This window comes from Centruroides vittatus, unplaced genomic scaffold (genome assembly GCF_030686945.1).
Source record: "Centruroides vittatus isolate TY-2023 unplaced genomic scaffold, ASM3068694v2 contig_900, whole genome shotgun sequence".
NCBI classification, from domain to species: Eukaryota; Metazoa; Arthropoda; class Arachnida; order Scorpiones; family Buthidae; genus Centruroides; species Centruroides vittatus.
The window spans coordinates 3,062,475-3,081,143 of NW_027122591.1; the positions used below are offsets into that span (position 1 = coordinate 3,062,475).

The window sequence follows — 18,669 nt, forward strand, 5'->3', positions numbered from 1 at the left end:
ATCACTTTGCATTGCATTACAGTTATATTACTGTATATATGAACGACGATTATCTTATTCATATATCGCATCTTTCTGGGTTATTCTAATTTTAAATTGTTTTATTTATAATATTAAAATTAGATAAAATGCTTTAAAACAGAGGAAAATATTAAAAAAAAAAAAAAAAAAAAACAGAAAGAAAACGCTTAAAAACTGAAGAATTTTTCATCAACAAACAACAAATCGAGATTAATGACTTCTGTACTTAATATCCGTGGTGTTATGTCATCCACATTGCATGGTAAACGCTCAGATACTTGATGTAATAAAGGTTTCAATATCTGAAAACTGATATGATGCGACGTTTCCTTGTTGATTTTCGAAACGTAGGCATCAGAATTGATAAGAAACCAGTTTTATTTCCCCAGAGTTAAAAACCATGTTGGGTAGAGTTACCGTTTTTTTTTCCATTATTCGATAATAAATGTTACTAGTTCTCGCCTGGTAACAAGCAAATAATCACACCTAATACAGTAATAATCAAGTGACTATGGCAAGTTTGATGATAACTATGGGAACATTTTACACTCGTAGTAAGTACACGAGTAATCTGCATTTGTTCGATTATTTTACAGAAATTATCTACATATAGAATTCCTTACACACACTACAGTATCAATATTATCAATATCCAGTTACTATTTTTTTCTGTGATGAATAGAAGATTCATGCTTATTTTTCAAGTTAATTTTTAGTAAAAGATGAAATATAAATGGAATTTGGAAGAATTTTTATTGGGAATTTCTTAGAAACAAATTTAAAATTGATAAACCAAAATTTTGGTATCGATATCGGGCCCAATAATATCCAATTAATACCCAAGAATCGTTCGATATATCAAATCGATAAATTTCGATAAACACCGAAAAATATCGATATCGAGATTAGTATTTATCTAGAACAGCGGTTCCGAAAAACTGAGAAAGGTCGTGGACCCTTTTATAAAAGATATATTTTGGTGGATCCCATTATGATCTGTTAGCTTTTAGTCACCAATTAATTAATAAACTATAGTAATAATAAGCATCAGAGTAATATTATATTGCTTTCTTGGCTGTTAACAGAGGGAAAGTATGGCGATTGGGTCAAAAAATGACCCCCAAGGTTTTTAAGTTTTGGACTCAGGGGACGTTGAAACGTCGAGGAATGCAAAAAATTCGGGGATTTTTTTCTGTATGTATGAATGTTAGTGTGTGTATGTGTGTGGGGGCACGATTTTGTTTATGTTTGAAGCTTAATAACTATGCTTTTTGTCGAAATTTTCCGAAATTTTGCAGGGAGGTTTGTGTATTAGGGGGATAAAGGTGGCCGTGTGTCATAACTCGAGTAGGGTCTGACTTGACTTAATGACGATTATACTCGTTATTAGCGTTTACAAGTTTTTATAAAACCCATCTCTACCCTCAAAATTAAGCTCTTTGCTATTTTATAATAATTAAAAAATATAAAAAGTTTTAAAATAAAATACCATAAAAGATGGCGGTTTAAAACACCTCGATTTTAAATTTTTTTGACGAGAAAGTTACGCAACTCGTCGATAGATTTTTCAAGTCTTTTAAGCGGATCACAGTTTTGGAACCACCGTTCTAGATCTAGAATATGAATATCAATATTTTATATTAAAAAAAAAAAAAAAAAAAAACTGTAGATAGGAGTCTTTTATCTACAATGTTAAATATCTCCATTTGTTATCAATAAGGAATATCGGTAATTCGGTTAATCCTCAATTCTAATTCTTTCAACGTAATAATTTTGAAAAAAAAAAAAAAATGCGCCTTCTTAGTGCCCAAAGAGCAAGAAGATTCAAAATTGAGAAAAAATTTGTTAAAAAATCCTATATAATCGCAAATATATAGATTGTTTACTAGAAATTTTTATAATATTCGATATAATTAAATGTCGAAAATAATTCAAGTACGTCTTATATTTTACCTTGCTAATAATCTATAATATATAGGCTACAATATTCCCACAATTTTTAAGTATATTTTAGTAATAAACCGAGTCCGTAAAGTAGGACGATAAATCCACTCGCAAGTGAGTTTATCGTCCTACTTTTCGTCCACGTAAACAACTAACTGTATGTTTTTTCAATGAATTTTGCATGGATACTGATAAAAAATTCTTCTGTTTTTAAAATATTATTTAAAAACATAGATGGATGTTTTTATTTCAAAATTTATAAAAATATTTCTATTTTTTCTAATTTAATAATAATAATAATTTAATACCGGTATTATTTTACTATTTAAAGATTTTTTTTTCTTAATTAATTTTTACAATACAATCAAACCTACGAACAATGGCCACTTATGGAAACATAATTGTTCGGAAGCGCAGATTATTGTTTTTATGGAGATTATTTTGTAAGCATTTCATAAAGAAACGTTCCTGAAGAGTGGCCATCATTTAAAGATGGCCATTAACGGAGGTTCGATTGTAATATGTAAAATTTATTGTCTGAGAATGTTTTTTTTTTTAACTCTTTCCGCGGGCACTAACAGGGCCTCTTTTAGTAGGCCCATTATGGGTTCGGCCAGGCTCACAATGGGGCCACCGGGTGGTGAGGGACGGGGCCCGACATATCCGAACGGACCACCTCCCGAAAAATTCCTGGGGATTATTCGACCCGTTCGGATTCGATCCCGGGTTTCCCAGAGAGGTAGGCTGCCACTTTGACCGCTCGGCCATCCGGCCTACTGTCTGGGAATGTTGAAAAAGAAGGAGAACGAATTTAATTAGTGAACAATTCAATAAAATTTCGATCTAGTTTTTATAAGAATTTTAAAGTTATTACTAGCAAATAATTTTTTAAACATTTACTGAAGTAATTTTGTGGTTACTAATACGCTAATTAATTCATTCACTGTCTCGAATAAAAAATCATTATTCGCGTTATCGGTATTGATTATTAATTATAATTCAATGAGATTTTGATCTATATTTCAGTCACTCTGTTTACCTTTTTTACTTATTTATTAGGTTACCGTTCCTCATCTTAAGTGATGTTACTTCGATTATACGGAGCAGAATGCAATAAAAGTCACCGCATTTCAAGAAGATTGCAGGAAAAGAGATATTATATTAAGCGATAAACATTATTTAAACCTATATACGATTATGCATAAAGAAAAAATGAGAGATTTGATCGTCAAACAACTATTGAGACATGCACTAAGAGAGAAAACAACGTTTGTTCAGCAATTTCTTTATACATTTTGATTCACAATACTCTGATCCTGAATCAATAAAATCATTTCGTAAAGGCTAGGTATATGTAGGTATTCTTTTTAGTGCAGTAGCGAAGGAGGGCCCAGGGGCAAGCCCTTCTTTTGTAAATAAATAAATGAAGAGAAAAAAAAAAATCAAATAAGTACAGAATATTTGGAGGTGATAAACTCGTTTATATGCATGCAAATACAATATTAATTAATATTACAGTATAATATTATATACAAAGAGTTAACTCTTCATCTAACTCTTCAGCGCTAATGGTGAGAGTACAGAGGTGCGCATGTTCTAATTCGTGCTCTCTCTTATATCGGTTCTGTTTACGTTAGTTTTAGTGCTTCTTTTTCTATATTGGAGCTAAAACACATGTTTACCGAAAGAATTTTCATTACAAACACCAAAAACATGGCTAAATCTAACAGGTTTTCAATGTAAACAGCAATATGCATGCAATTTAAGACCGTGTGTACATGGACAATACGTAATTATTATTATTTTTTTCAATAAAGATTTACTTTCAAAATGTTTATTTTTCAATTAACTGAATTAAAGAGACGACATTGCATTATTTATAAATAAGCTTCAGTTTAGAAACACATTTCTGACATAATTCATAAAAATATTTCGTATTATCATATAAAGATATCCATTAAAATGTACACACGTTTCTGTTTACACATTTAAATTTTTCCTGTAACACCAATCGACTTGTGACGCAACGTGACGTCTTCGTTTCCCATCATGCAACCCTCTACCGATTAAAGATGGCGTGAGTATTGCGAGAATTATGACAGTTCAAACTTTACTTTGACAAGACGTTAAGAAAAATGGTTAGGCAAAATATGGTAAAATGGATAATATATTTCTTAATTCTTATTCTCAATCAAAGAATCGTTACGTCACGAGAAGGTGAGTTTACAGCAACGTGACTGATCCTATATCTTAAAGCAGTATGTGTGTGTATGTATATCTGTGTTATTTTACGTGTTGTTATTAATTTAATATACGGCTGTTACCTATCAAATTTGAATTCGTGCTATGTTATGCATTCTATACAACATAAAATACACTAGAGAATTACATTGTTAACTTGTAAATTGATTATGCACATGTTCACATATACAGCTCTATATATAATTTATATACAGAATGGAAACTGTTATCAGTATATCACATCCAATATATTACATGCAAGCTATATACAGTTATAAATCACATAATATAGATATAAATATACTGAAAAGATACCTATTTTATTCATTTATAAATGATAAAACATTATATTCTTAAATAAATAAATTTTTATAAATGAGTCAAGTCCATTTTATCAGCAGCAGTTTCTGTGTTGAGTAAGTATAACATTAAAATTGCAGATAAACTGAATTTATATCAATTCCTGGCACACATAAAGTACACAGCTGTTTACATGTTAAAGAAAAATTTTCAAGATAATGTCTTTTATATTTCTGCTTATTCTAATTAAATGCTATATTGATGTTTTATCTTTATAAAAAATTTTTCTGTTATATATTTCTTAAATGAATTTATCTTTATTTTTGTTTTAAATTTTGATTTATTTAATATTTTTATACTTTAAAGTAGTGCTGAATTTTAAATTTTGTTATTGATAAATGGATTTAATTAATTCTTTTATTTATTTATTTTACTTTTTAAAGAGAAGAAATATAAAACTGTAAATATGTATAGAGTATGTATAAAAGGAAAATCTTATTATTATTCATTTTTGTTGATAAATATAATTTTTAGTTATTAAAAGATTTTTTTTATTAATAACTATTCAGAAAAAAACTCGAAAAAAAAAATATATTATAAATTAGACATGACTCAACATTTCTGTATTTTTATTTTTTATCATTTCTTGTTTTTTTATACTTTTTTTTTGATTGAATGAATAAAAATATTTTAATCTATTTTTTCCTTCTTTACTCAATTTTTTTTTTACATTTAAAAGTGCTAAATTTGGTATATTTTTTATGTAAAAAGGTAATTAAATCGTTATACAATTTATAAAATTTTAGATAAATGTAATAATATTAAATGAAGGTTAAACATTTAAAATTAAGGACAAAACACAAAAATTAAAATGTCTAGCCTTTAAGTTTACAAAGAAATATATTTTATTTATTTTTTGACATTTAAAGTTAAGATTTGGAGAAGTATTTTTTTTTTTTTTTTCCTTCTTAGTTTCATCTGATTTCTTATCTTATTATTTTTCGACGGAGTTAGGGAACATTATTTTCCATTCTCGATTCTTATTTAATTTCAACAGATTTTCGTGTTTGCTTTTCTTTTTTAAAGAATGTGCTCCAGAATTATAAAATTTGTCCATGTGAAATTACATTCAACATATTTCAACGTCGGATCGATAGTGCAAAGGAGACCAACCGCGATCTTCATTGTTTAACACATCAACTTCCTGCATCCCACTGCACGTGTTATTTAATATCCGGAAACGAATTCCTACATTAAACAGCTGCCCCGTTTTGACTTCTTCAAACACCGTGTATAAGTAGAAAAGTTAAATCTATTTACGTTTAATTTTTAAAATCGAGAAAATTAAACGTAAACAAATCTTAATGAAAGAACTTATAGATTTACCGATAGATACAAATGTAGTTTTTAAAGGGAGTTTGCATTTAGTTATGACTTTTTTAAAGACAAATTTTAATGAATATACGCCTAATAAACACATTATACATATTAAATTTTTATCTGTTTTTTTTTTAAATTAATATATGTTGGTTAAGGGATAAAAATGATGACGTCAAAAGATGCCTGTTGCTCTTACGCGATCATTGCTACTGGCAACGGATGATAGTCGAAGGGATTGATTGGAACAACTTACGCAAAAGGAATCTTTAGAAGTGGCGACATCATTGTACATATTGGATTATTCTTATATGGAATGTGTAGAATTTTATTACTATCTACTGTTAGTTTCACTCTAAGTCTTCACCTAGCTTTTATCTATGTAGACATTCCGTTTTATCGATGTGTTATTTAACTTGAAAGCATTTAAACTATACGAAAACTACACGTGTTGATGCATTTTAACATATATTAGTTTTTAAAACATATATGTATGTGTGAAAATAAAACAATGTCAGCTAGAAATTAGCTAAGAAAATTGTATTCTCTTTCTTCTTCCTCCTCCTCCTCCTCCTCATTGCAATCTCCGGTTACCTAGGTAACCGTCACTAAGCAACATTACAGCATCCAGTATCTTCAACGAACGGTTCCTACGTCGACCATAGTATCGTTTATTTGACAAGACGGTCGAGATTTTCCTTGTTCTATTATTTCATCTTTCATGGCATCGACTGTATTTTATTCCAGTCTTATTCTCCAATTGATTTTGATTAATGTCCAAAGAGGTAGGTGCTACCATATGGTGTATCACGTGAGTTTTGCAGAGTCGGCATACTGATTTTTCTCAACTTTTGAATCGGTTTTATAACGGCATGCGACAACATATTGTTTTATGGACCGTATGTAGTTTAGATTACATGAGAATATATTTACCAATCCCCACATACCCCTTTTTATAAACTGTTGTGACAATGTATGTAATGATTTCAGTTAAAAATGTAATTTTTTTACAAACATTTTGCTGTTAAATGAGTCTCTCTGTATAGTTTAATCTCGAACACACGTATTTATTCATTGTAAAATCTTTTTTTTTTCTTTTTAAAATTGTTTATAGCTTAATTATTTTAAGTAAATTTTTTAAAGATTATTTCTTAAGTTATTATGTGAAAATACACCGTAAAACAAATTGAAAGAACGAACGTTTACATATAAAATGACACATTTAATAAATTATCAAATAGGTGTTAAAAATGACACCTATCATTGAACTGCTATGTTTAAAAAAGAAATTGCGAAGTTTTTAACCATATATTTGAATGTGTACTGCTTGTGATTATTCAAGTAGAATAGGATTTACAGATTTCTTAAGAAGAACCATCAAAAGGAAATAGTCTAGAAGGAATTTCATTTGATAATATTTACATTCCAAATATTAGCATGAGAGATTTGATAAGATACAGTGCTTTTTTTACAACCTGATTGGAATGCTTTTTATGTGAATAATATTGAAAACAAAATTGGTTTGATGAGAATGTTTAAATGCTAAAAGATGATAATAATTAATTTGTAAAATTTTAATTGTTTTAAATCCACATATAATGATTTTTCTTTTACTTTAAATTATATAACTTGTTTTTTTTTTTTTTTTTTTAATAAGTTTCAAATGAAGAGAAAAACTTTTTAAAAGATGATTTTCCAATCCATTTATTATATTATAATAAAGTTTTAATAATAATTGTAATTTTGTTAATTAAAGTTGCAAAATTAAATTATCTGGAATAAAAATCATCTTTGTTGAGACTAATGGACCTAGTTATTGTCCAGTAATTTAATTCGACAAGATTCTGTACATCTAAGAGAGAATCTGATCTATTCAAAACAGCTATTACATGTATAATAATAATAATAATAATAATAATGGCTCTAAAATGACAAAAATAAATAAAATTCTTATAACTTGACAACTGTGCATGTGTTTCCTCCGTTAGATTTTAAGGTTTAATTAAATTATTAATTGAATATTTAGTTAAAAAATATGTCATACTTATGTCTTAAATAGATTTTTACATATTTTTTTTCATGAAGAATTTTTTTTTTTTTTTAACATTTTCAATTTTTCAGTGGATTTAATTTTCAGAATGCACATGCTATGAATAATTTTACGTAAAAATATTAAAACACAGTTAGAAAATAAATGTATTTCTCTTTGGGATTTTAACTACACAATAAAAATCTAAAATATATTTTATATATAATATTACGTTTATTTTATATATAAATAAAATATAAAATGTATTGCAAAATTGGAAAAAAATACTCTCATGTCTTTAAAAGAATGAAAATTATCACGATGATATAATTGTTGTTTTAACTGTATTATGTGGAAAAAAAGATGTATAAGATATTCATCATTGATAAAATTAAAAAGTTCTGACAATTAAATGTTTCTTCTCTCTCTCTCTCTTTCTCTATTTTTAATTACTTGAAATTACTTTAATTACAATAATAAATTCAGAATATTCCATGTATGCAATGTTGTTGTTATTACATATTTATAAAATATATACATATTAATTTAGTAATAAATGTAAGATATAAATCTCATGATTAATATTTTAAGCAGTTTATTTATTTATTATAATGCATACTAGGTAGAAAACCTTTGGTGCCAGGAAACAATTATAATAAAACAAGAATTAATATTTTAAGTAAATTTTCTTAAAAGATTATAGAAAAAATTGTTTGGTTGTAAATCTTTCTCAAAGAACAACAGTTGTTATTATTATAAATTAGCATATTTGTTCAAAGTTTAATTTATGAAATATATGTTAAACAAGATTTTGTGTAAAATTGATTACTTGTATACAATATTTTCCAATATGTTATATCTGTTTATTGTCATGTCATTAATCTTTGTACATTTCAATTTTCTTTTAATAAAGTAATGAAAAATAGCTTTACTACCAAATTTTACTGGTAAAATTGTGTAAAATAAAAACAGTCTTTTTAATATTTTACCTTTTTTTTGCTTTTAATTTACTTCTGAAAAAACATTTCTGAGTTTTAAACTATTTGGAAAAATTTCCTGATGATGATAAAATATTTTAAATTTATTTTGTATTAGATAATGGATCAATATACTTAGCATGTTGAAAAGATAGTAATCCTTTTACTTTAAAGTGATAAAAATATATGAGGAAACCCTTTAAATATTTTATTCAAGCAGATGTACAAAATCATAAATCTGTAAAGAATTATATTAGCGTAAAAAATGTATATCCTTCTGTCAGTTTTTCCATTAGGGATCGGTTTATTAAGTATATTCAAAAATTGGTTACAAAAATTATTGATTTTTATAAGACCTAAAGAATATCTAAATACAATATTATCGTTAATTGTCTACTTGGACTTTACTTATTAATAGGACTTAATTTCTTTATTATATCACCTGTAGTAATAATTTCTGTAACAGAAATTATTACTACAGGTGATATAATAAAAAAATTTTGTTCTTTCCTGAACTAACTCTCATTACTGTGCCAATCTTTAAACACCAGTATAAAGTCCTATTAATAAGTAAAGTCCAAGTAGACAATTAACAATAATATTAGAATTTAAGGACAGTAAGGCTTTTACAATTAATATCTAAATACAGTTTTTTTAAGTTTCAAAAACTGTGAATTAGATCTATTTTCTATTTATAGATATTGATTATAAAATGTCTGTTTCAACTGGTCTGTTTAATAATTTTTACTTATGATAAAATAAATGGATAATTAAAATATAGCATTCACAAATGACAAAATTTTAATATTGGAGAAAATATTAAAATCTAAGTTTCCATATTAAAATTAAGTATCCAAAAATACATTATGGTTATTTATAAATTGTAACGAACTTTAAAATTTGTTTTTTAAGATGTTTTTACAATTAATTTCAATCAAATTAGTTAATTTTTTTTAATGAAATCTTGATGATGATGATGATGATGATGATGATACAGTTCAACTAATATGCATTCTGATAAATTTAATGCTATGTTACAGGTGAATCAACAAATGCACATACAAAGATATGACTAATATATGTAGTAGAATTTTCTTATTAATTCTTCCAATAAATAAATAAAAAAACTGATTAATATAGTTTATTTAATACAATTTCAACTGTTATAAATTAATCATTTCAAAGATAAAATAATAATAATTTATTTTAAGATATGGTTTCATGCATATCAGTATCTCTTAGACACTAAGTTTAGTTAAAATATTTTATCAGTTTTTTTGTTGATACTAGAGAAAATGATATTAGATATTAAAATTTATGGTTAGCAATAAAAAATAAAACATTTTTTTTTCATTGAAAAAAAAATTTTTGAAAGTTTTGTAATTATTTTTATTCTGAAACAATTCAGTATTATTACTGAGAAATTAGTACAATCTTTGGTTAATGTTACCTATGGTTCCAAGATGGTGGCTCGTCTCCGATTCCAGCAAGGAAGACAGTGGGGACACACGTTCTAACCTAACCTAACCTATTCTAATAAATTACCATAATTATTACCAACAAAATTATTAGAATAGGTTAGGTTAGGTTAGAATGTGTGTCCCCACTGTTTCCTTGCTGGAATCGGAGACGAGCCGCCATCTTGGAACCATAGGTAACATTAACCCAATCTTTTATAAAGTAGTTATATTTTAAATGAAAGTTTAAAAAATATAAATCATTTATGTAAATGAAGATTATATAATTTAATCATGCAATTAATTTAATATAATTAGAGAATAATTTTTAGGCATAAAATATTTTTAAAAAATGACACTTTTCTGCCAAATATTTTTAAGTTTTAACAAATGTGCTTGGCAAAGAAATGTTTTTTTTTTTTTTTTTTTGTTTTATTGAAGCAATTTTTATAATAATTTTAAATTATGTATATATTTGTATGAATATTTGAATTAATTTTTTCAAGAGTTTTAGTAAAACTGCTAAAATTAATTAAATAAGTAAATTTATATTGAAAATCTTTCCATAATTTATTACATTATATATCATATTTTTATATAATGCTCAATTACTGTTAATACACAAATTCAAGATTTAATTTTGATAATTGATTATCATTAATACTAAATTTCAAAAGTAATTATTCTCAGTTAGTCATATAATTAAGGACAAGCAGTATGTAGTGAGATGTTCAACAGAAGATATGATAGCTTAGAACTGGGACAAAAAACTGTGGGACGCTGATGGGGGAGTGATTAGAATAACTAAATGGAATAGTACAATCTGGAAAGTCTGGCTTGAATAATCATTGTACGCAGAATATTTTATAAAAATTCTGTATTTAAATATTTATTTCTGAATTATTGGTTATTTTATTTTATAACTTTTCTATTTAATCATTTTATTAAAATTAAAAAAAAAAAATAGAATCGACAAAGAAAGATTAATAATTGAAAGAATACAGCAATTTCACAATTATTGTAATTTAAATATAATTTATTTAATCACTTGAAATGATTATAATTTTAATAAAGCTAAGAATATTTAGCTGACAATAGATAATCTTATTGTGATGTTATGATCATATTGCCTCCTTGTGTTCCAATGATACATCCATCAGTAGTTCATTTCATTTGAAATGGGCTATGTCATTGGTTTGCTTACTCTACTGTATTAAAGCCACTTTACCAGGCAATGTGTACATTGTCTTTATAAGATTATGAATTTTAATATTGACAGTCTTTACTCCATCATCCTTAAAATTAACACAGAAAAATTTAATAATAATAATTTGAACTCAGTACACAACAATAAAAGAAATAATAGAAGTATGAAGAATAAAGAAAATTTAACTTATTATAAGAATAAATTAAGAATAACTTATTTTTATATAGTGATATGATAATTTTTATTGTAATTAGAGTGTGTTTATATTAAAATTGAATGAAATTACTTGTAAATATTTAAATATATATTTAATATTTAATTTAAAATTACATGTGGTTCTATTGATGATTATTTTAGATTTTCAAATGAATTTGTACTTATAAATATTCATGTTCTAAATAAAAATATGATTTGTTAAGTCCGAAGTTTGTAATACACTACATTAAAATTTATGTTTTATTATTAATTACGAATTTAGCATAATGTTAGTTTTCATGTAGTTTAAAATATCTTATTTGTGTCTTCTAGTGTCACGCAGACATTTTTTTCTAATACTCTACAGAATAATTAGTTTTAACGATGTTGTTATAAAACAGCTTACATTTTTTGTTGTGAAATTTTAAACAGTTCAGTTTTTTCTTATATTTACTGATAAAAAATAATAAAATCTACAAGAGTTCTATTAATTGTAATAACAATTTATCAGATTTATTTGCATGTATGGATGTTAGGCAGAATAAAAACTTTTAACATTTGAATTCTTATCCATTCTCCTCCAAAAGTATCTTAATTAATCAAACTGAACTAATGCTATTGATTAATCTCTAATAAACAACAAAAATTTGCTTCAGGAACAAGAATTACTTTAGTACAAAAGTATTTTGACTTGTTTAAGTCTTTTTCACCTACAAAATTAAATGATTTTTCAGAAGATGTATAATTTTTAATAGTGGAGAAATGTAAAATTTTAAAATATTTAAATCTGATTATCAGAAATGAATAGAAGAATAGTAGTAAATACAAAACTAATAGTATAACTGCTAATAGAAATAGAATAGAATTCAGAAAAGCATGTTGAAAATTACCTGTAGCATAATTGAGCCCAATTACAGTGTATTTATATATTAAGATTTGATTTAATTACTAGTAGAAAGTTTTTAATATTTTGTTATTTAGTTTGTTTATTGATTGTTTATGACATAATCTATGGCATTATAAGAATTATGAAAAGTAAATTTAATTATTATGTAATTTTACATTGGAATCAGCAGACTGGTTTCTCTTCATTTCGAGGGTGGGTCGTAAATAAATGTTTTATGGAAATACAGAAACTTTCCTGTTTTAATTCAATATAAGATGTATTTACATGTTGATAAAATTCAATATTTGTTTAAACAATCCAGTGGTTTTCATTACTGATTAAGCAGAATAATAAAATTGTCATTCTTTACTGTTGAAATTGTCTTTATTAGAAAATCCAATAAACAAGTTTTAATAGCTCAAGTGCTTTTATTATATTAAAAAAAATTCAGAAAATATTTGTGATAAAATTATATGAATGAAACCTTTCTAAAATTAAATAAAATTCAAAACAATTTTTTTAAAAGTTTACATTTAACTTAATAATCTTTAACTGATTGTGGCATGTTTGTGTATCTGAACACTAAATAAGATAAAACTGCTTATAATTAAATGTATATTTAAGAAAAAAATGGACATCAGATATTTCTTAATTAGATGTAATAAAAATGTAAATACAGTGGACCTTCGTTATAGTGCTGCTCACTATATCGTGCACTCAGTTATAGCGCGGGCGATAAGCTCAAACATGTTTATACAGATCCGTGCGGCATTAGTGAGTAGTGCATTTTATCGTTACTGCGTATTGAGTAATTGTGTATGTATTGAGTTCCCAAATGTATTTTGAATAGTGTTTAATTATTGTATGTATGATGAGTAAAAGAAAGGCTTACAGTGTGAAAGAAAAGCTTGACATTATTGCTGGAGTAAAGAGGTGAACTGCGTTACACCGCACCGCTCGGTATAACGTGGTTCACCTTATAAACTGGGTGTTGTTTCCCACCCGACATGTGTGTTATATCGGGGGTCCACTGTAATAATAATTATTCTGTCTGAAATATTTTAAATGAAGATACATGTTGATTTTATTTTTATATTAAAAAAAAAAACTTATAAAAAAATAATTATAGCAACAATTTACATTGTTTTATAAACTTCAGTTTGTAATGTTCGTATTTATAAATATTTTCACTTATTAATGAAATTTTAGACTCAAAAGAATAATTTAATAAAAATTTGAAAGTGAAAGTTAGATTTAATATTGACAAAAGGAAATCACATCATTTTAATGCTTCAAATATTTCTTAATATTAGATATTTGATATCAAACCTAAATTATAGCTTGATACAAAGTAAATACCCTGAAAGCTTTTGACAAAAGTACATTATCTGCAATAAACATTTTAAATATCTATAAACAGCCATAAAAATTGATTGAGAGGTATAGAAAGATCTAATTCAAGATTTGATCTGTTTTGTTGGAAAACATTTTTTAATTTGATTATAAATTAAGCCATCTCCTCCAACAAACTAGCAAGTGATGTGTCAGGTTATACAATTGAAAATACAATGAATTAAATAGGAATGTGTTTCACTATGTTCTTAGGTTGATGTTGATTCAATTTTATTTTTATATATATATATATATCAATTTTATAATGCTGTTCAAGCTTTTAGAATTAAAAGAATTTTTTTAATTGATTAATAATGAAAAGAAATATTTTAATAAAAGTAGAAAAGAATATTAATTGTTTGACAAGACTTTCGTTTAAAGCACGATCAAAGTTTCAATTTAAATTTTTAATGCACACCATAACTGAAAGCATTAGTTGTGATTTAATTATTCTGTTACTTGTAAAAAGCTTTTGTTTTCATCCTTTGTTTCTTCATAATATTGAGCGTAATGTATTCAATCATTACCACTATACATTTAAATTAATTTTATTGTGTTATTAGATTTTTGAAGCCATGTCCCAATATGAAAATCAGTTAATTACATAATTAAAGAATGCATTTAATTTAGTTTTTACTACTATGTTGTTTAATTTTTATATGTAACTCTTGCCAAGTATTACATCTGATGCATTTCTCAAATACTGCTTAATCTCCAAGTTTTTATTACATTATCTTTTAAATCAAACATTTCATTAATCTAAGAAAATGTTTATAAATTTAATTTATAACAGTGTAAATTGATGTTAGAACTGTTTTTGTAATATATTTCTGTATTTGAATCTACTTCTATAAGATTAATTTGGCATTAATGGTTAAACTGCAATATCTTTTCTAGGAAAAATGTCATTAAACAATTTAGTTCCTTCTAAAAAGAAAACATATGTTATCTTCTTTTAAATCGTCCAGGAAAAATTAATTATTCACAATATTTTAATTTATAATATATTTATAATAATCCATTCAATTTTTTAAATATATATTTAATTTTATATATAATTGAGTTTATTTATGTATATGAGTAAATTATAATATGAGTTTATATTTAGTTCATACTGAATTATGTTCTAAAACAGGCCTGGCCAACCCAAATTGTTTTGCGGGCCACTTTGATCACGCGTAACATTACGATGGGCCACAATTTAGGCAAACATGCTTTTAAAAAAGTAAAACAAATACAAAATGAATAAGATTTTATTGTTATAGAGTTTGTACTTGCACTTGCACATTATAACAATGACACATGCAAATTTTCATTTATTTAATTGTTTTGGTATACTCATAATGGAAAACAAAAGTTTTAATAGATATATAATATTGCTTAGCGGGTCACACAAGTTAACGTGACGGGCCGCGGGTTGGCCAGGCCTGTTCTAAAACATAAAAACACTGAATAAAAATTTCTATCACGTTATGTTTATTGATCAAAAGATATTCAAATATTATTATTTTAGATATCTTCATTATTTCATTCATTCAAGAAATATTCATTATTTCTTGCATAATTAATTTATAAAATATATAATTTTAAATCCTTGAATGCAGTTTTTCACTCAATTCTTCATATAAATCTGAAGAAAATTAAATTTATTTAATAATTTAACTAGCAATTGGAATGTATTGATACTTTTATAATTACATGATCAGATAATGAAGGTCTTAGTTAGAAATTGTGCAAAATATGAAATTTTAAATCACGTAAAATGAATTACAATAATTGTTATTTGAAAGTAATGTTTAAAAAATAATTTACAGATAAAATCATTTATAAATTGATACATTCGTTGCAATAATTTAAAATAATTATACAAATCAGAATATTTTTTGTATACGATTTAAAGGTGAATTTTATAAAATACTGAATAAAACTGTATTTCTGTTAATGTGAAATGTTTACAGAAAGAATAATAAGTTTTTGAGAGTAAAAATTTTCTATCGATATTTTATTGTTTGTAGAACAACTAAAAATATACTGTGTTGTTTTATTTCTGCAAATTTTAGTTTTACTCACAAGTGAAAGGTGACTTTATTTATTTAAAAAAAAAAAAGCAGAGGCTTAAGGAGCATAGATACTCCATCAATAAGAGCTTGGATACTACTGTGCTAGCAGCTTTTGCTAAGCATCAGGAGGTCCACGTTCATTGGGACAAAGCGTCTATTATTAGGGCCACGACCAACAAACAAATGCTGAAACATCTAGAAAAGCTTGAAATCTACAAAGCCCAGGTTAACACGGGTTGCATTAACCATAGAGACGCAGACAGTTTATCCACGGCATGGAAGTCGTTTTACCGAAATGCATAACGTTCTTTCTTGTAATAGAAATATTTTTGCGGCAGTATTTTTTGTTATTTTATTTTTATTTTTATTTTTTATTCTTACTACGATATTTAGCGCATGCGCTGTTTGTTAGTTTCTAATATACGACGGCATTTTTGCTTTGGAATTATTTTTGAATTTTAAATATTTGTATTGCTTGGGTTCTTTTTTCTGCATTCTTTTGTTTTTTAAGTTCGTTTTAACTGATGGTGGCTGTTTAAAACAGTCGAAAACGTTATTATTAAATGTTTTTTATTGCTGGAAATTTAAGGTTTTTGTTTTTTAATAGTTTATTTTCCAGTAGCTAGTTTACTTATTTATTTATTTATTTATTTTATGGAATAAATATTTAATATATTTTACACAAATTTATCAATATTATTTTTATTTTTAAATTGTTTTTATTGTTTTTATCAATTGAGGAGCATAGAAAAATGACATATTCCACAATAGGAAGTTTTCAAGAAAAGAAAAAACGATTTGTGTTTCCTTCACCAGCACTTTAACATGTAATGTGTTATTAATGTGAATGTACCACCCATGAGACATGCAACCGAACCATGACAGTTTCTTAGAAGATGGATCAATGATGCACAAATTCAAATTTGTTAATAACTCATAGTTTTGTGAGATATGCTGTTTTTCCACTAAGCTCCTCAATTATTGAAAGAAAAATAATTAGAGTTAAAGATAAGATAAAATTAAATTAATCTGTTTGCATAGTGATAGAACTTCAATTTATTTAAAGAAACTCTTTTATCATTTGTGATTACTGTACTTGAAAAAAGCTACCAGTACATGATAAATAAGTTTTCTTAGTTTCTTTTTATTACTGTCATATTTTATTTTGAATATAACTTAAATCTAAATATTATCCCAAAGAGACTAATATAATATGCAGTTTATATTGTAACTACATACATAAATTTTATTGTCCAACAAAATATAAAATGGTTTTTGTCAGTGGCGTAGCATGGGAGTCAGCCGCCCGGGGCATAGGAAAATTTCGCCGCTCCCTTATTTAGGTATCTCAATTTAAAAGACTAAAATATACAGTAATTCTAAAGAACTTTTTGGCAAGAGCAATCATTATTATTGTACAGGTTACAAATAAAAAACTCATGTATATATGTTTTACAATATAATAATCACATTTATTTTAAAAATTTTTACAAGATATTATTATTATTTATTGTGAAATTTTGCCACCTCCTAAAAGTGCCGCTCAGGGCGGACCGCCCCTGCCGTCCCCACTACGCTAAGCCACTGGTTTTTGTTCAGTATAAATTTGTAATTATGATTGATGTTAGCAGGTGAACATTATTATGAAAGCTAACCTGTCAGAAATATTTCAAAAATTAATCTATATCTCTAAATTTAATTAAATTTAGAGATATAATAATTTAAAAAACTATTTATGGTAAATATTTTCAAAATTCTGAAATATATATGAAATCAGAATGGAAATTTTAATTAAAAGAAGTTATATATAATAAACATTGAAGTTAGACATTTACTGTAAAAGAATTAAGTCACTTTTCATTTACAGAAACTTGTTTAAAAGAATGAATGACCCTCAGTACTTAACACCAATGTCTTCATCCCATTATTTATTGTTGTAAAGTAATTATCTGAGTTTTTTGCAGAACAAACTACATGAAAGATTCAACAGAACGATTCTATTTTAATATCAATGTGGTTAGCCCAAATTAAATTTCTACTTACTGTTAGTTTATTCTGGTTTACTATTACTTTGAGACTAAACGTTTGGATTAATATTTCAATAATTTAAAAATGTTGACGATAAATAAAATTATTACAAAAGTATTATTTATTAATGCAGGTGCCAGTATATATAGTTACTGGTAGTTAGCGAGTAGAAAACTGAATTAAAATATTTAACCATACTTCTTGTATTAAAATAAAAGTTACACAATAAAATTTCTTTCATCATTATTAAGCTATTAAACCTAAATTGATTAATGGACGTAATTAAATAGATTAAACGATTGATATAATTTACAAAATAATAATAAAAAATTCTGGATATATTACTGTGATGTTAATATGATAATTTAAAATATTTACACATATACACCTTCTGTACTGTTTCTAACATACAGAATGTTCTTATTTATAAAGTTCTTTGAGTAATAGCATTCAATTTATGGAATGATCCTGACACCCGACAAAGATCTCTGAAAGCGATTGAAAATGTTCATTTTTTTTCCAATAAATGGACCTACTAGAACTAGTACTGGATGT

At 25.7% G+C, this 18,669-nt stretch overlaps 1 protein-coding gene across 2 annotated transcripts in view; it reads left to right on the forward strand.

Moving 5' to 3' along the window:
• Positions 1 to 4,019: 4,019 nt before the first annotated feature.
• Positions 4,020 to 18,669, forward strand: part of LOC136984024 (neural proliferation differentiation and control protein 1) — a 50,342-nt gene continuing 35,692 nt past the window's right edge. The window contains exon 1 of one of the 2 annotated variants that reach the window (XM_067280935.1): positions 4,020 to 4,182. In XM_067280935.1, coding sequence (XP_067137036.1) covers positions 4,101 to 4,182 — 82 coding nt within the window. In that variant the 5' untranslated portion in view covers positions 4,020 to 4,100. Of the gene's footprint in view, positions 4,183 to 6,518; positions 6,669 to 18,669 lie in introns of those variants that run through there. The other variant, XM_067280937.1, reaches the window with a different exon arrangement.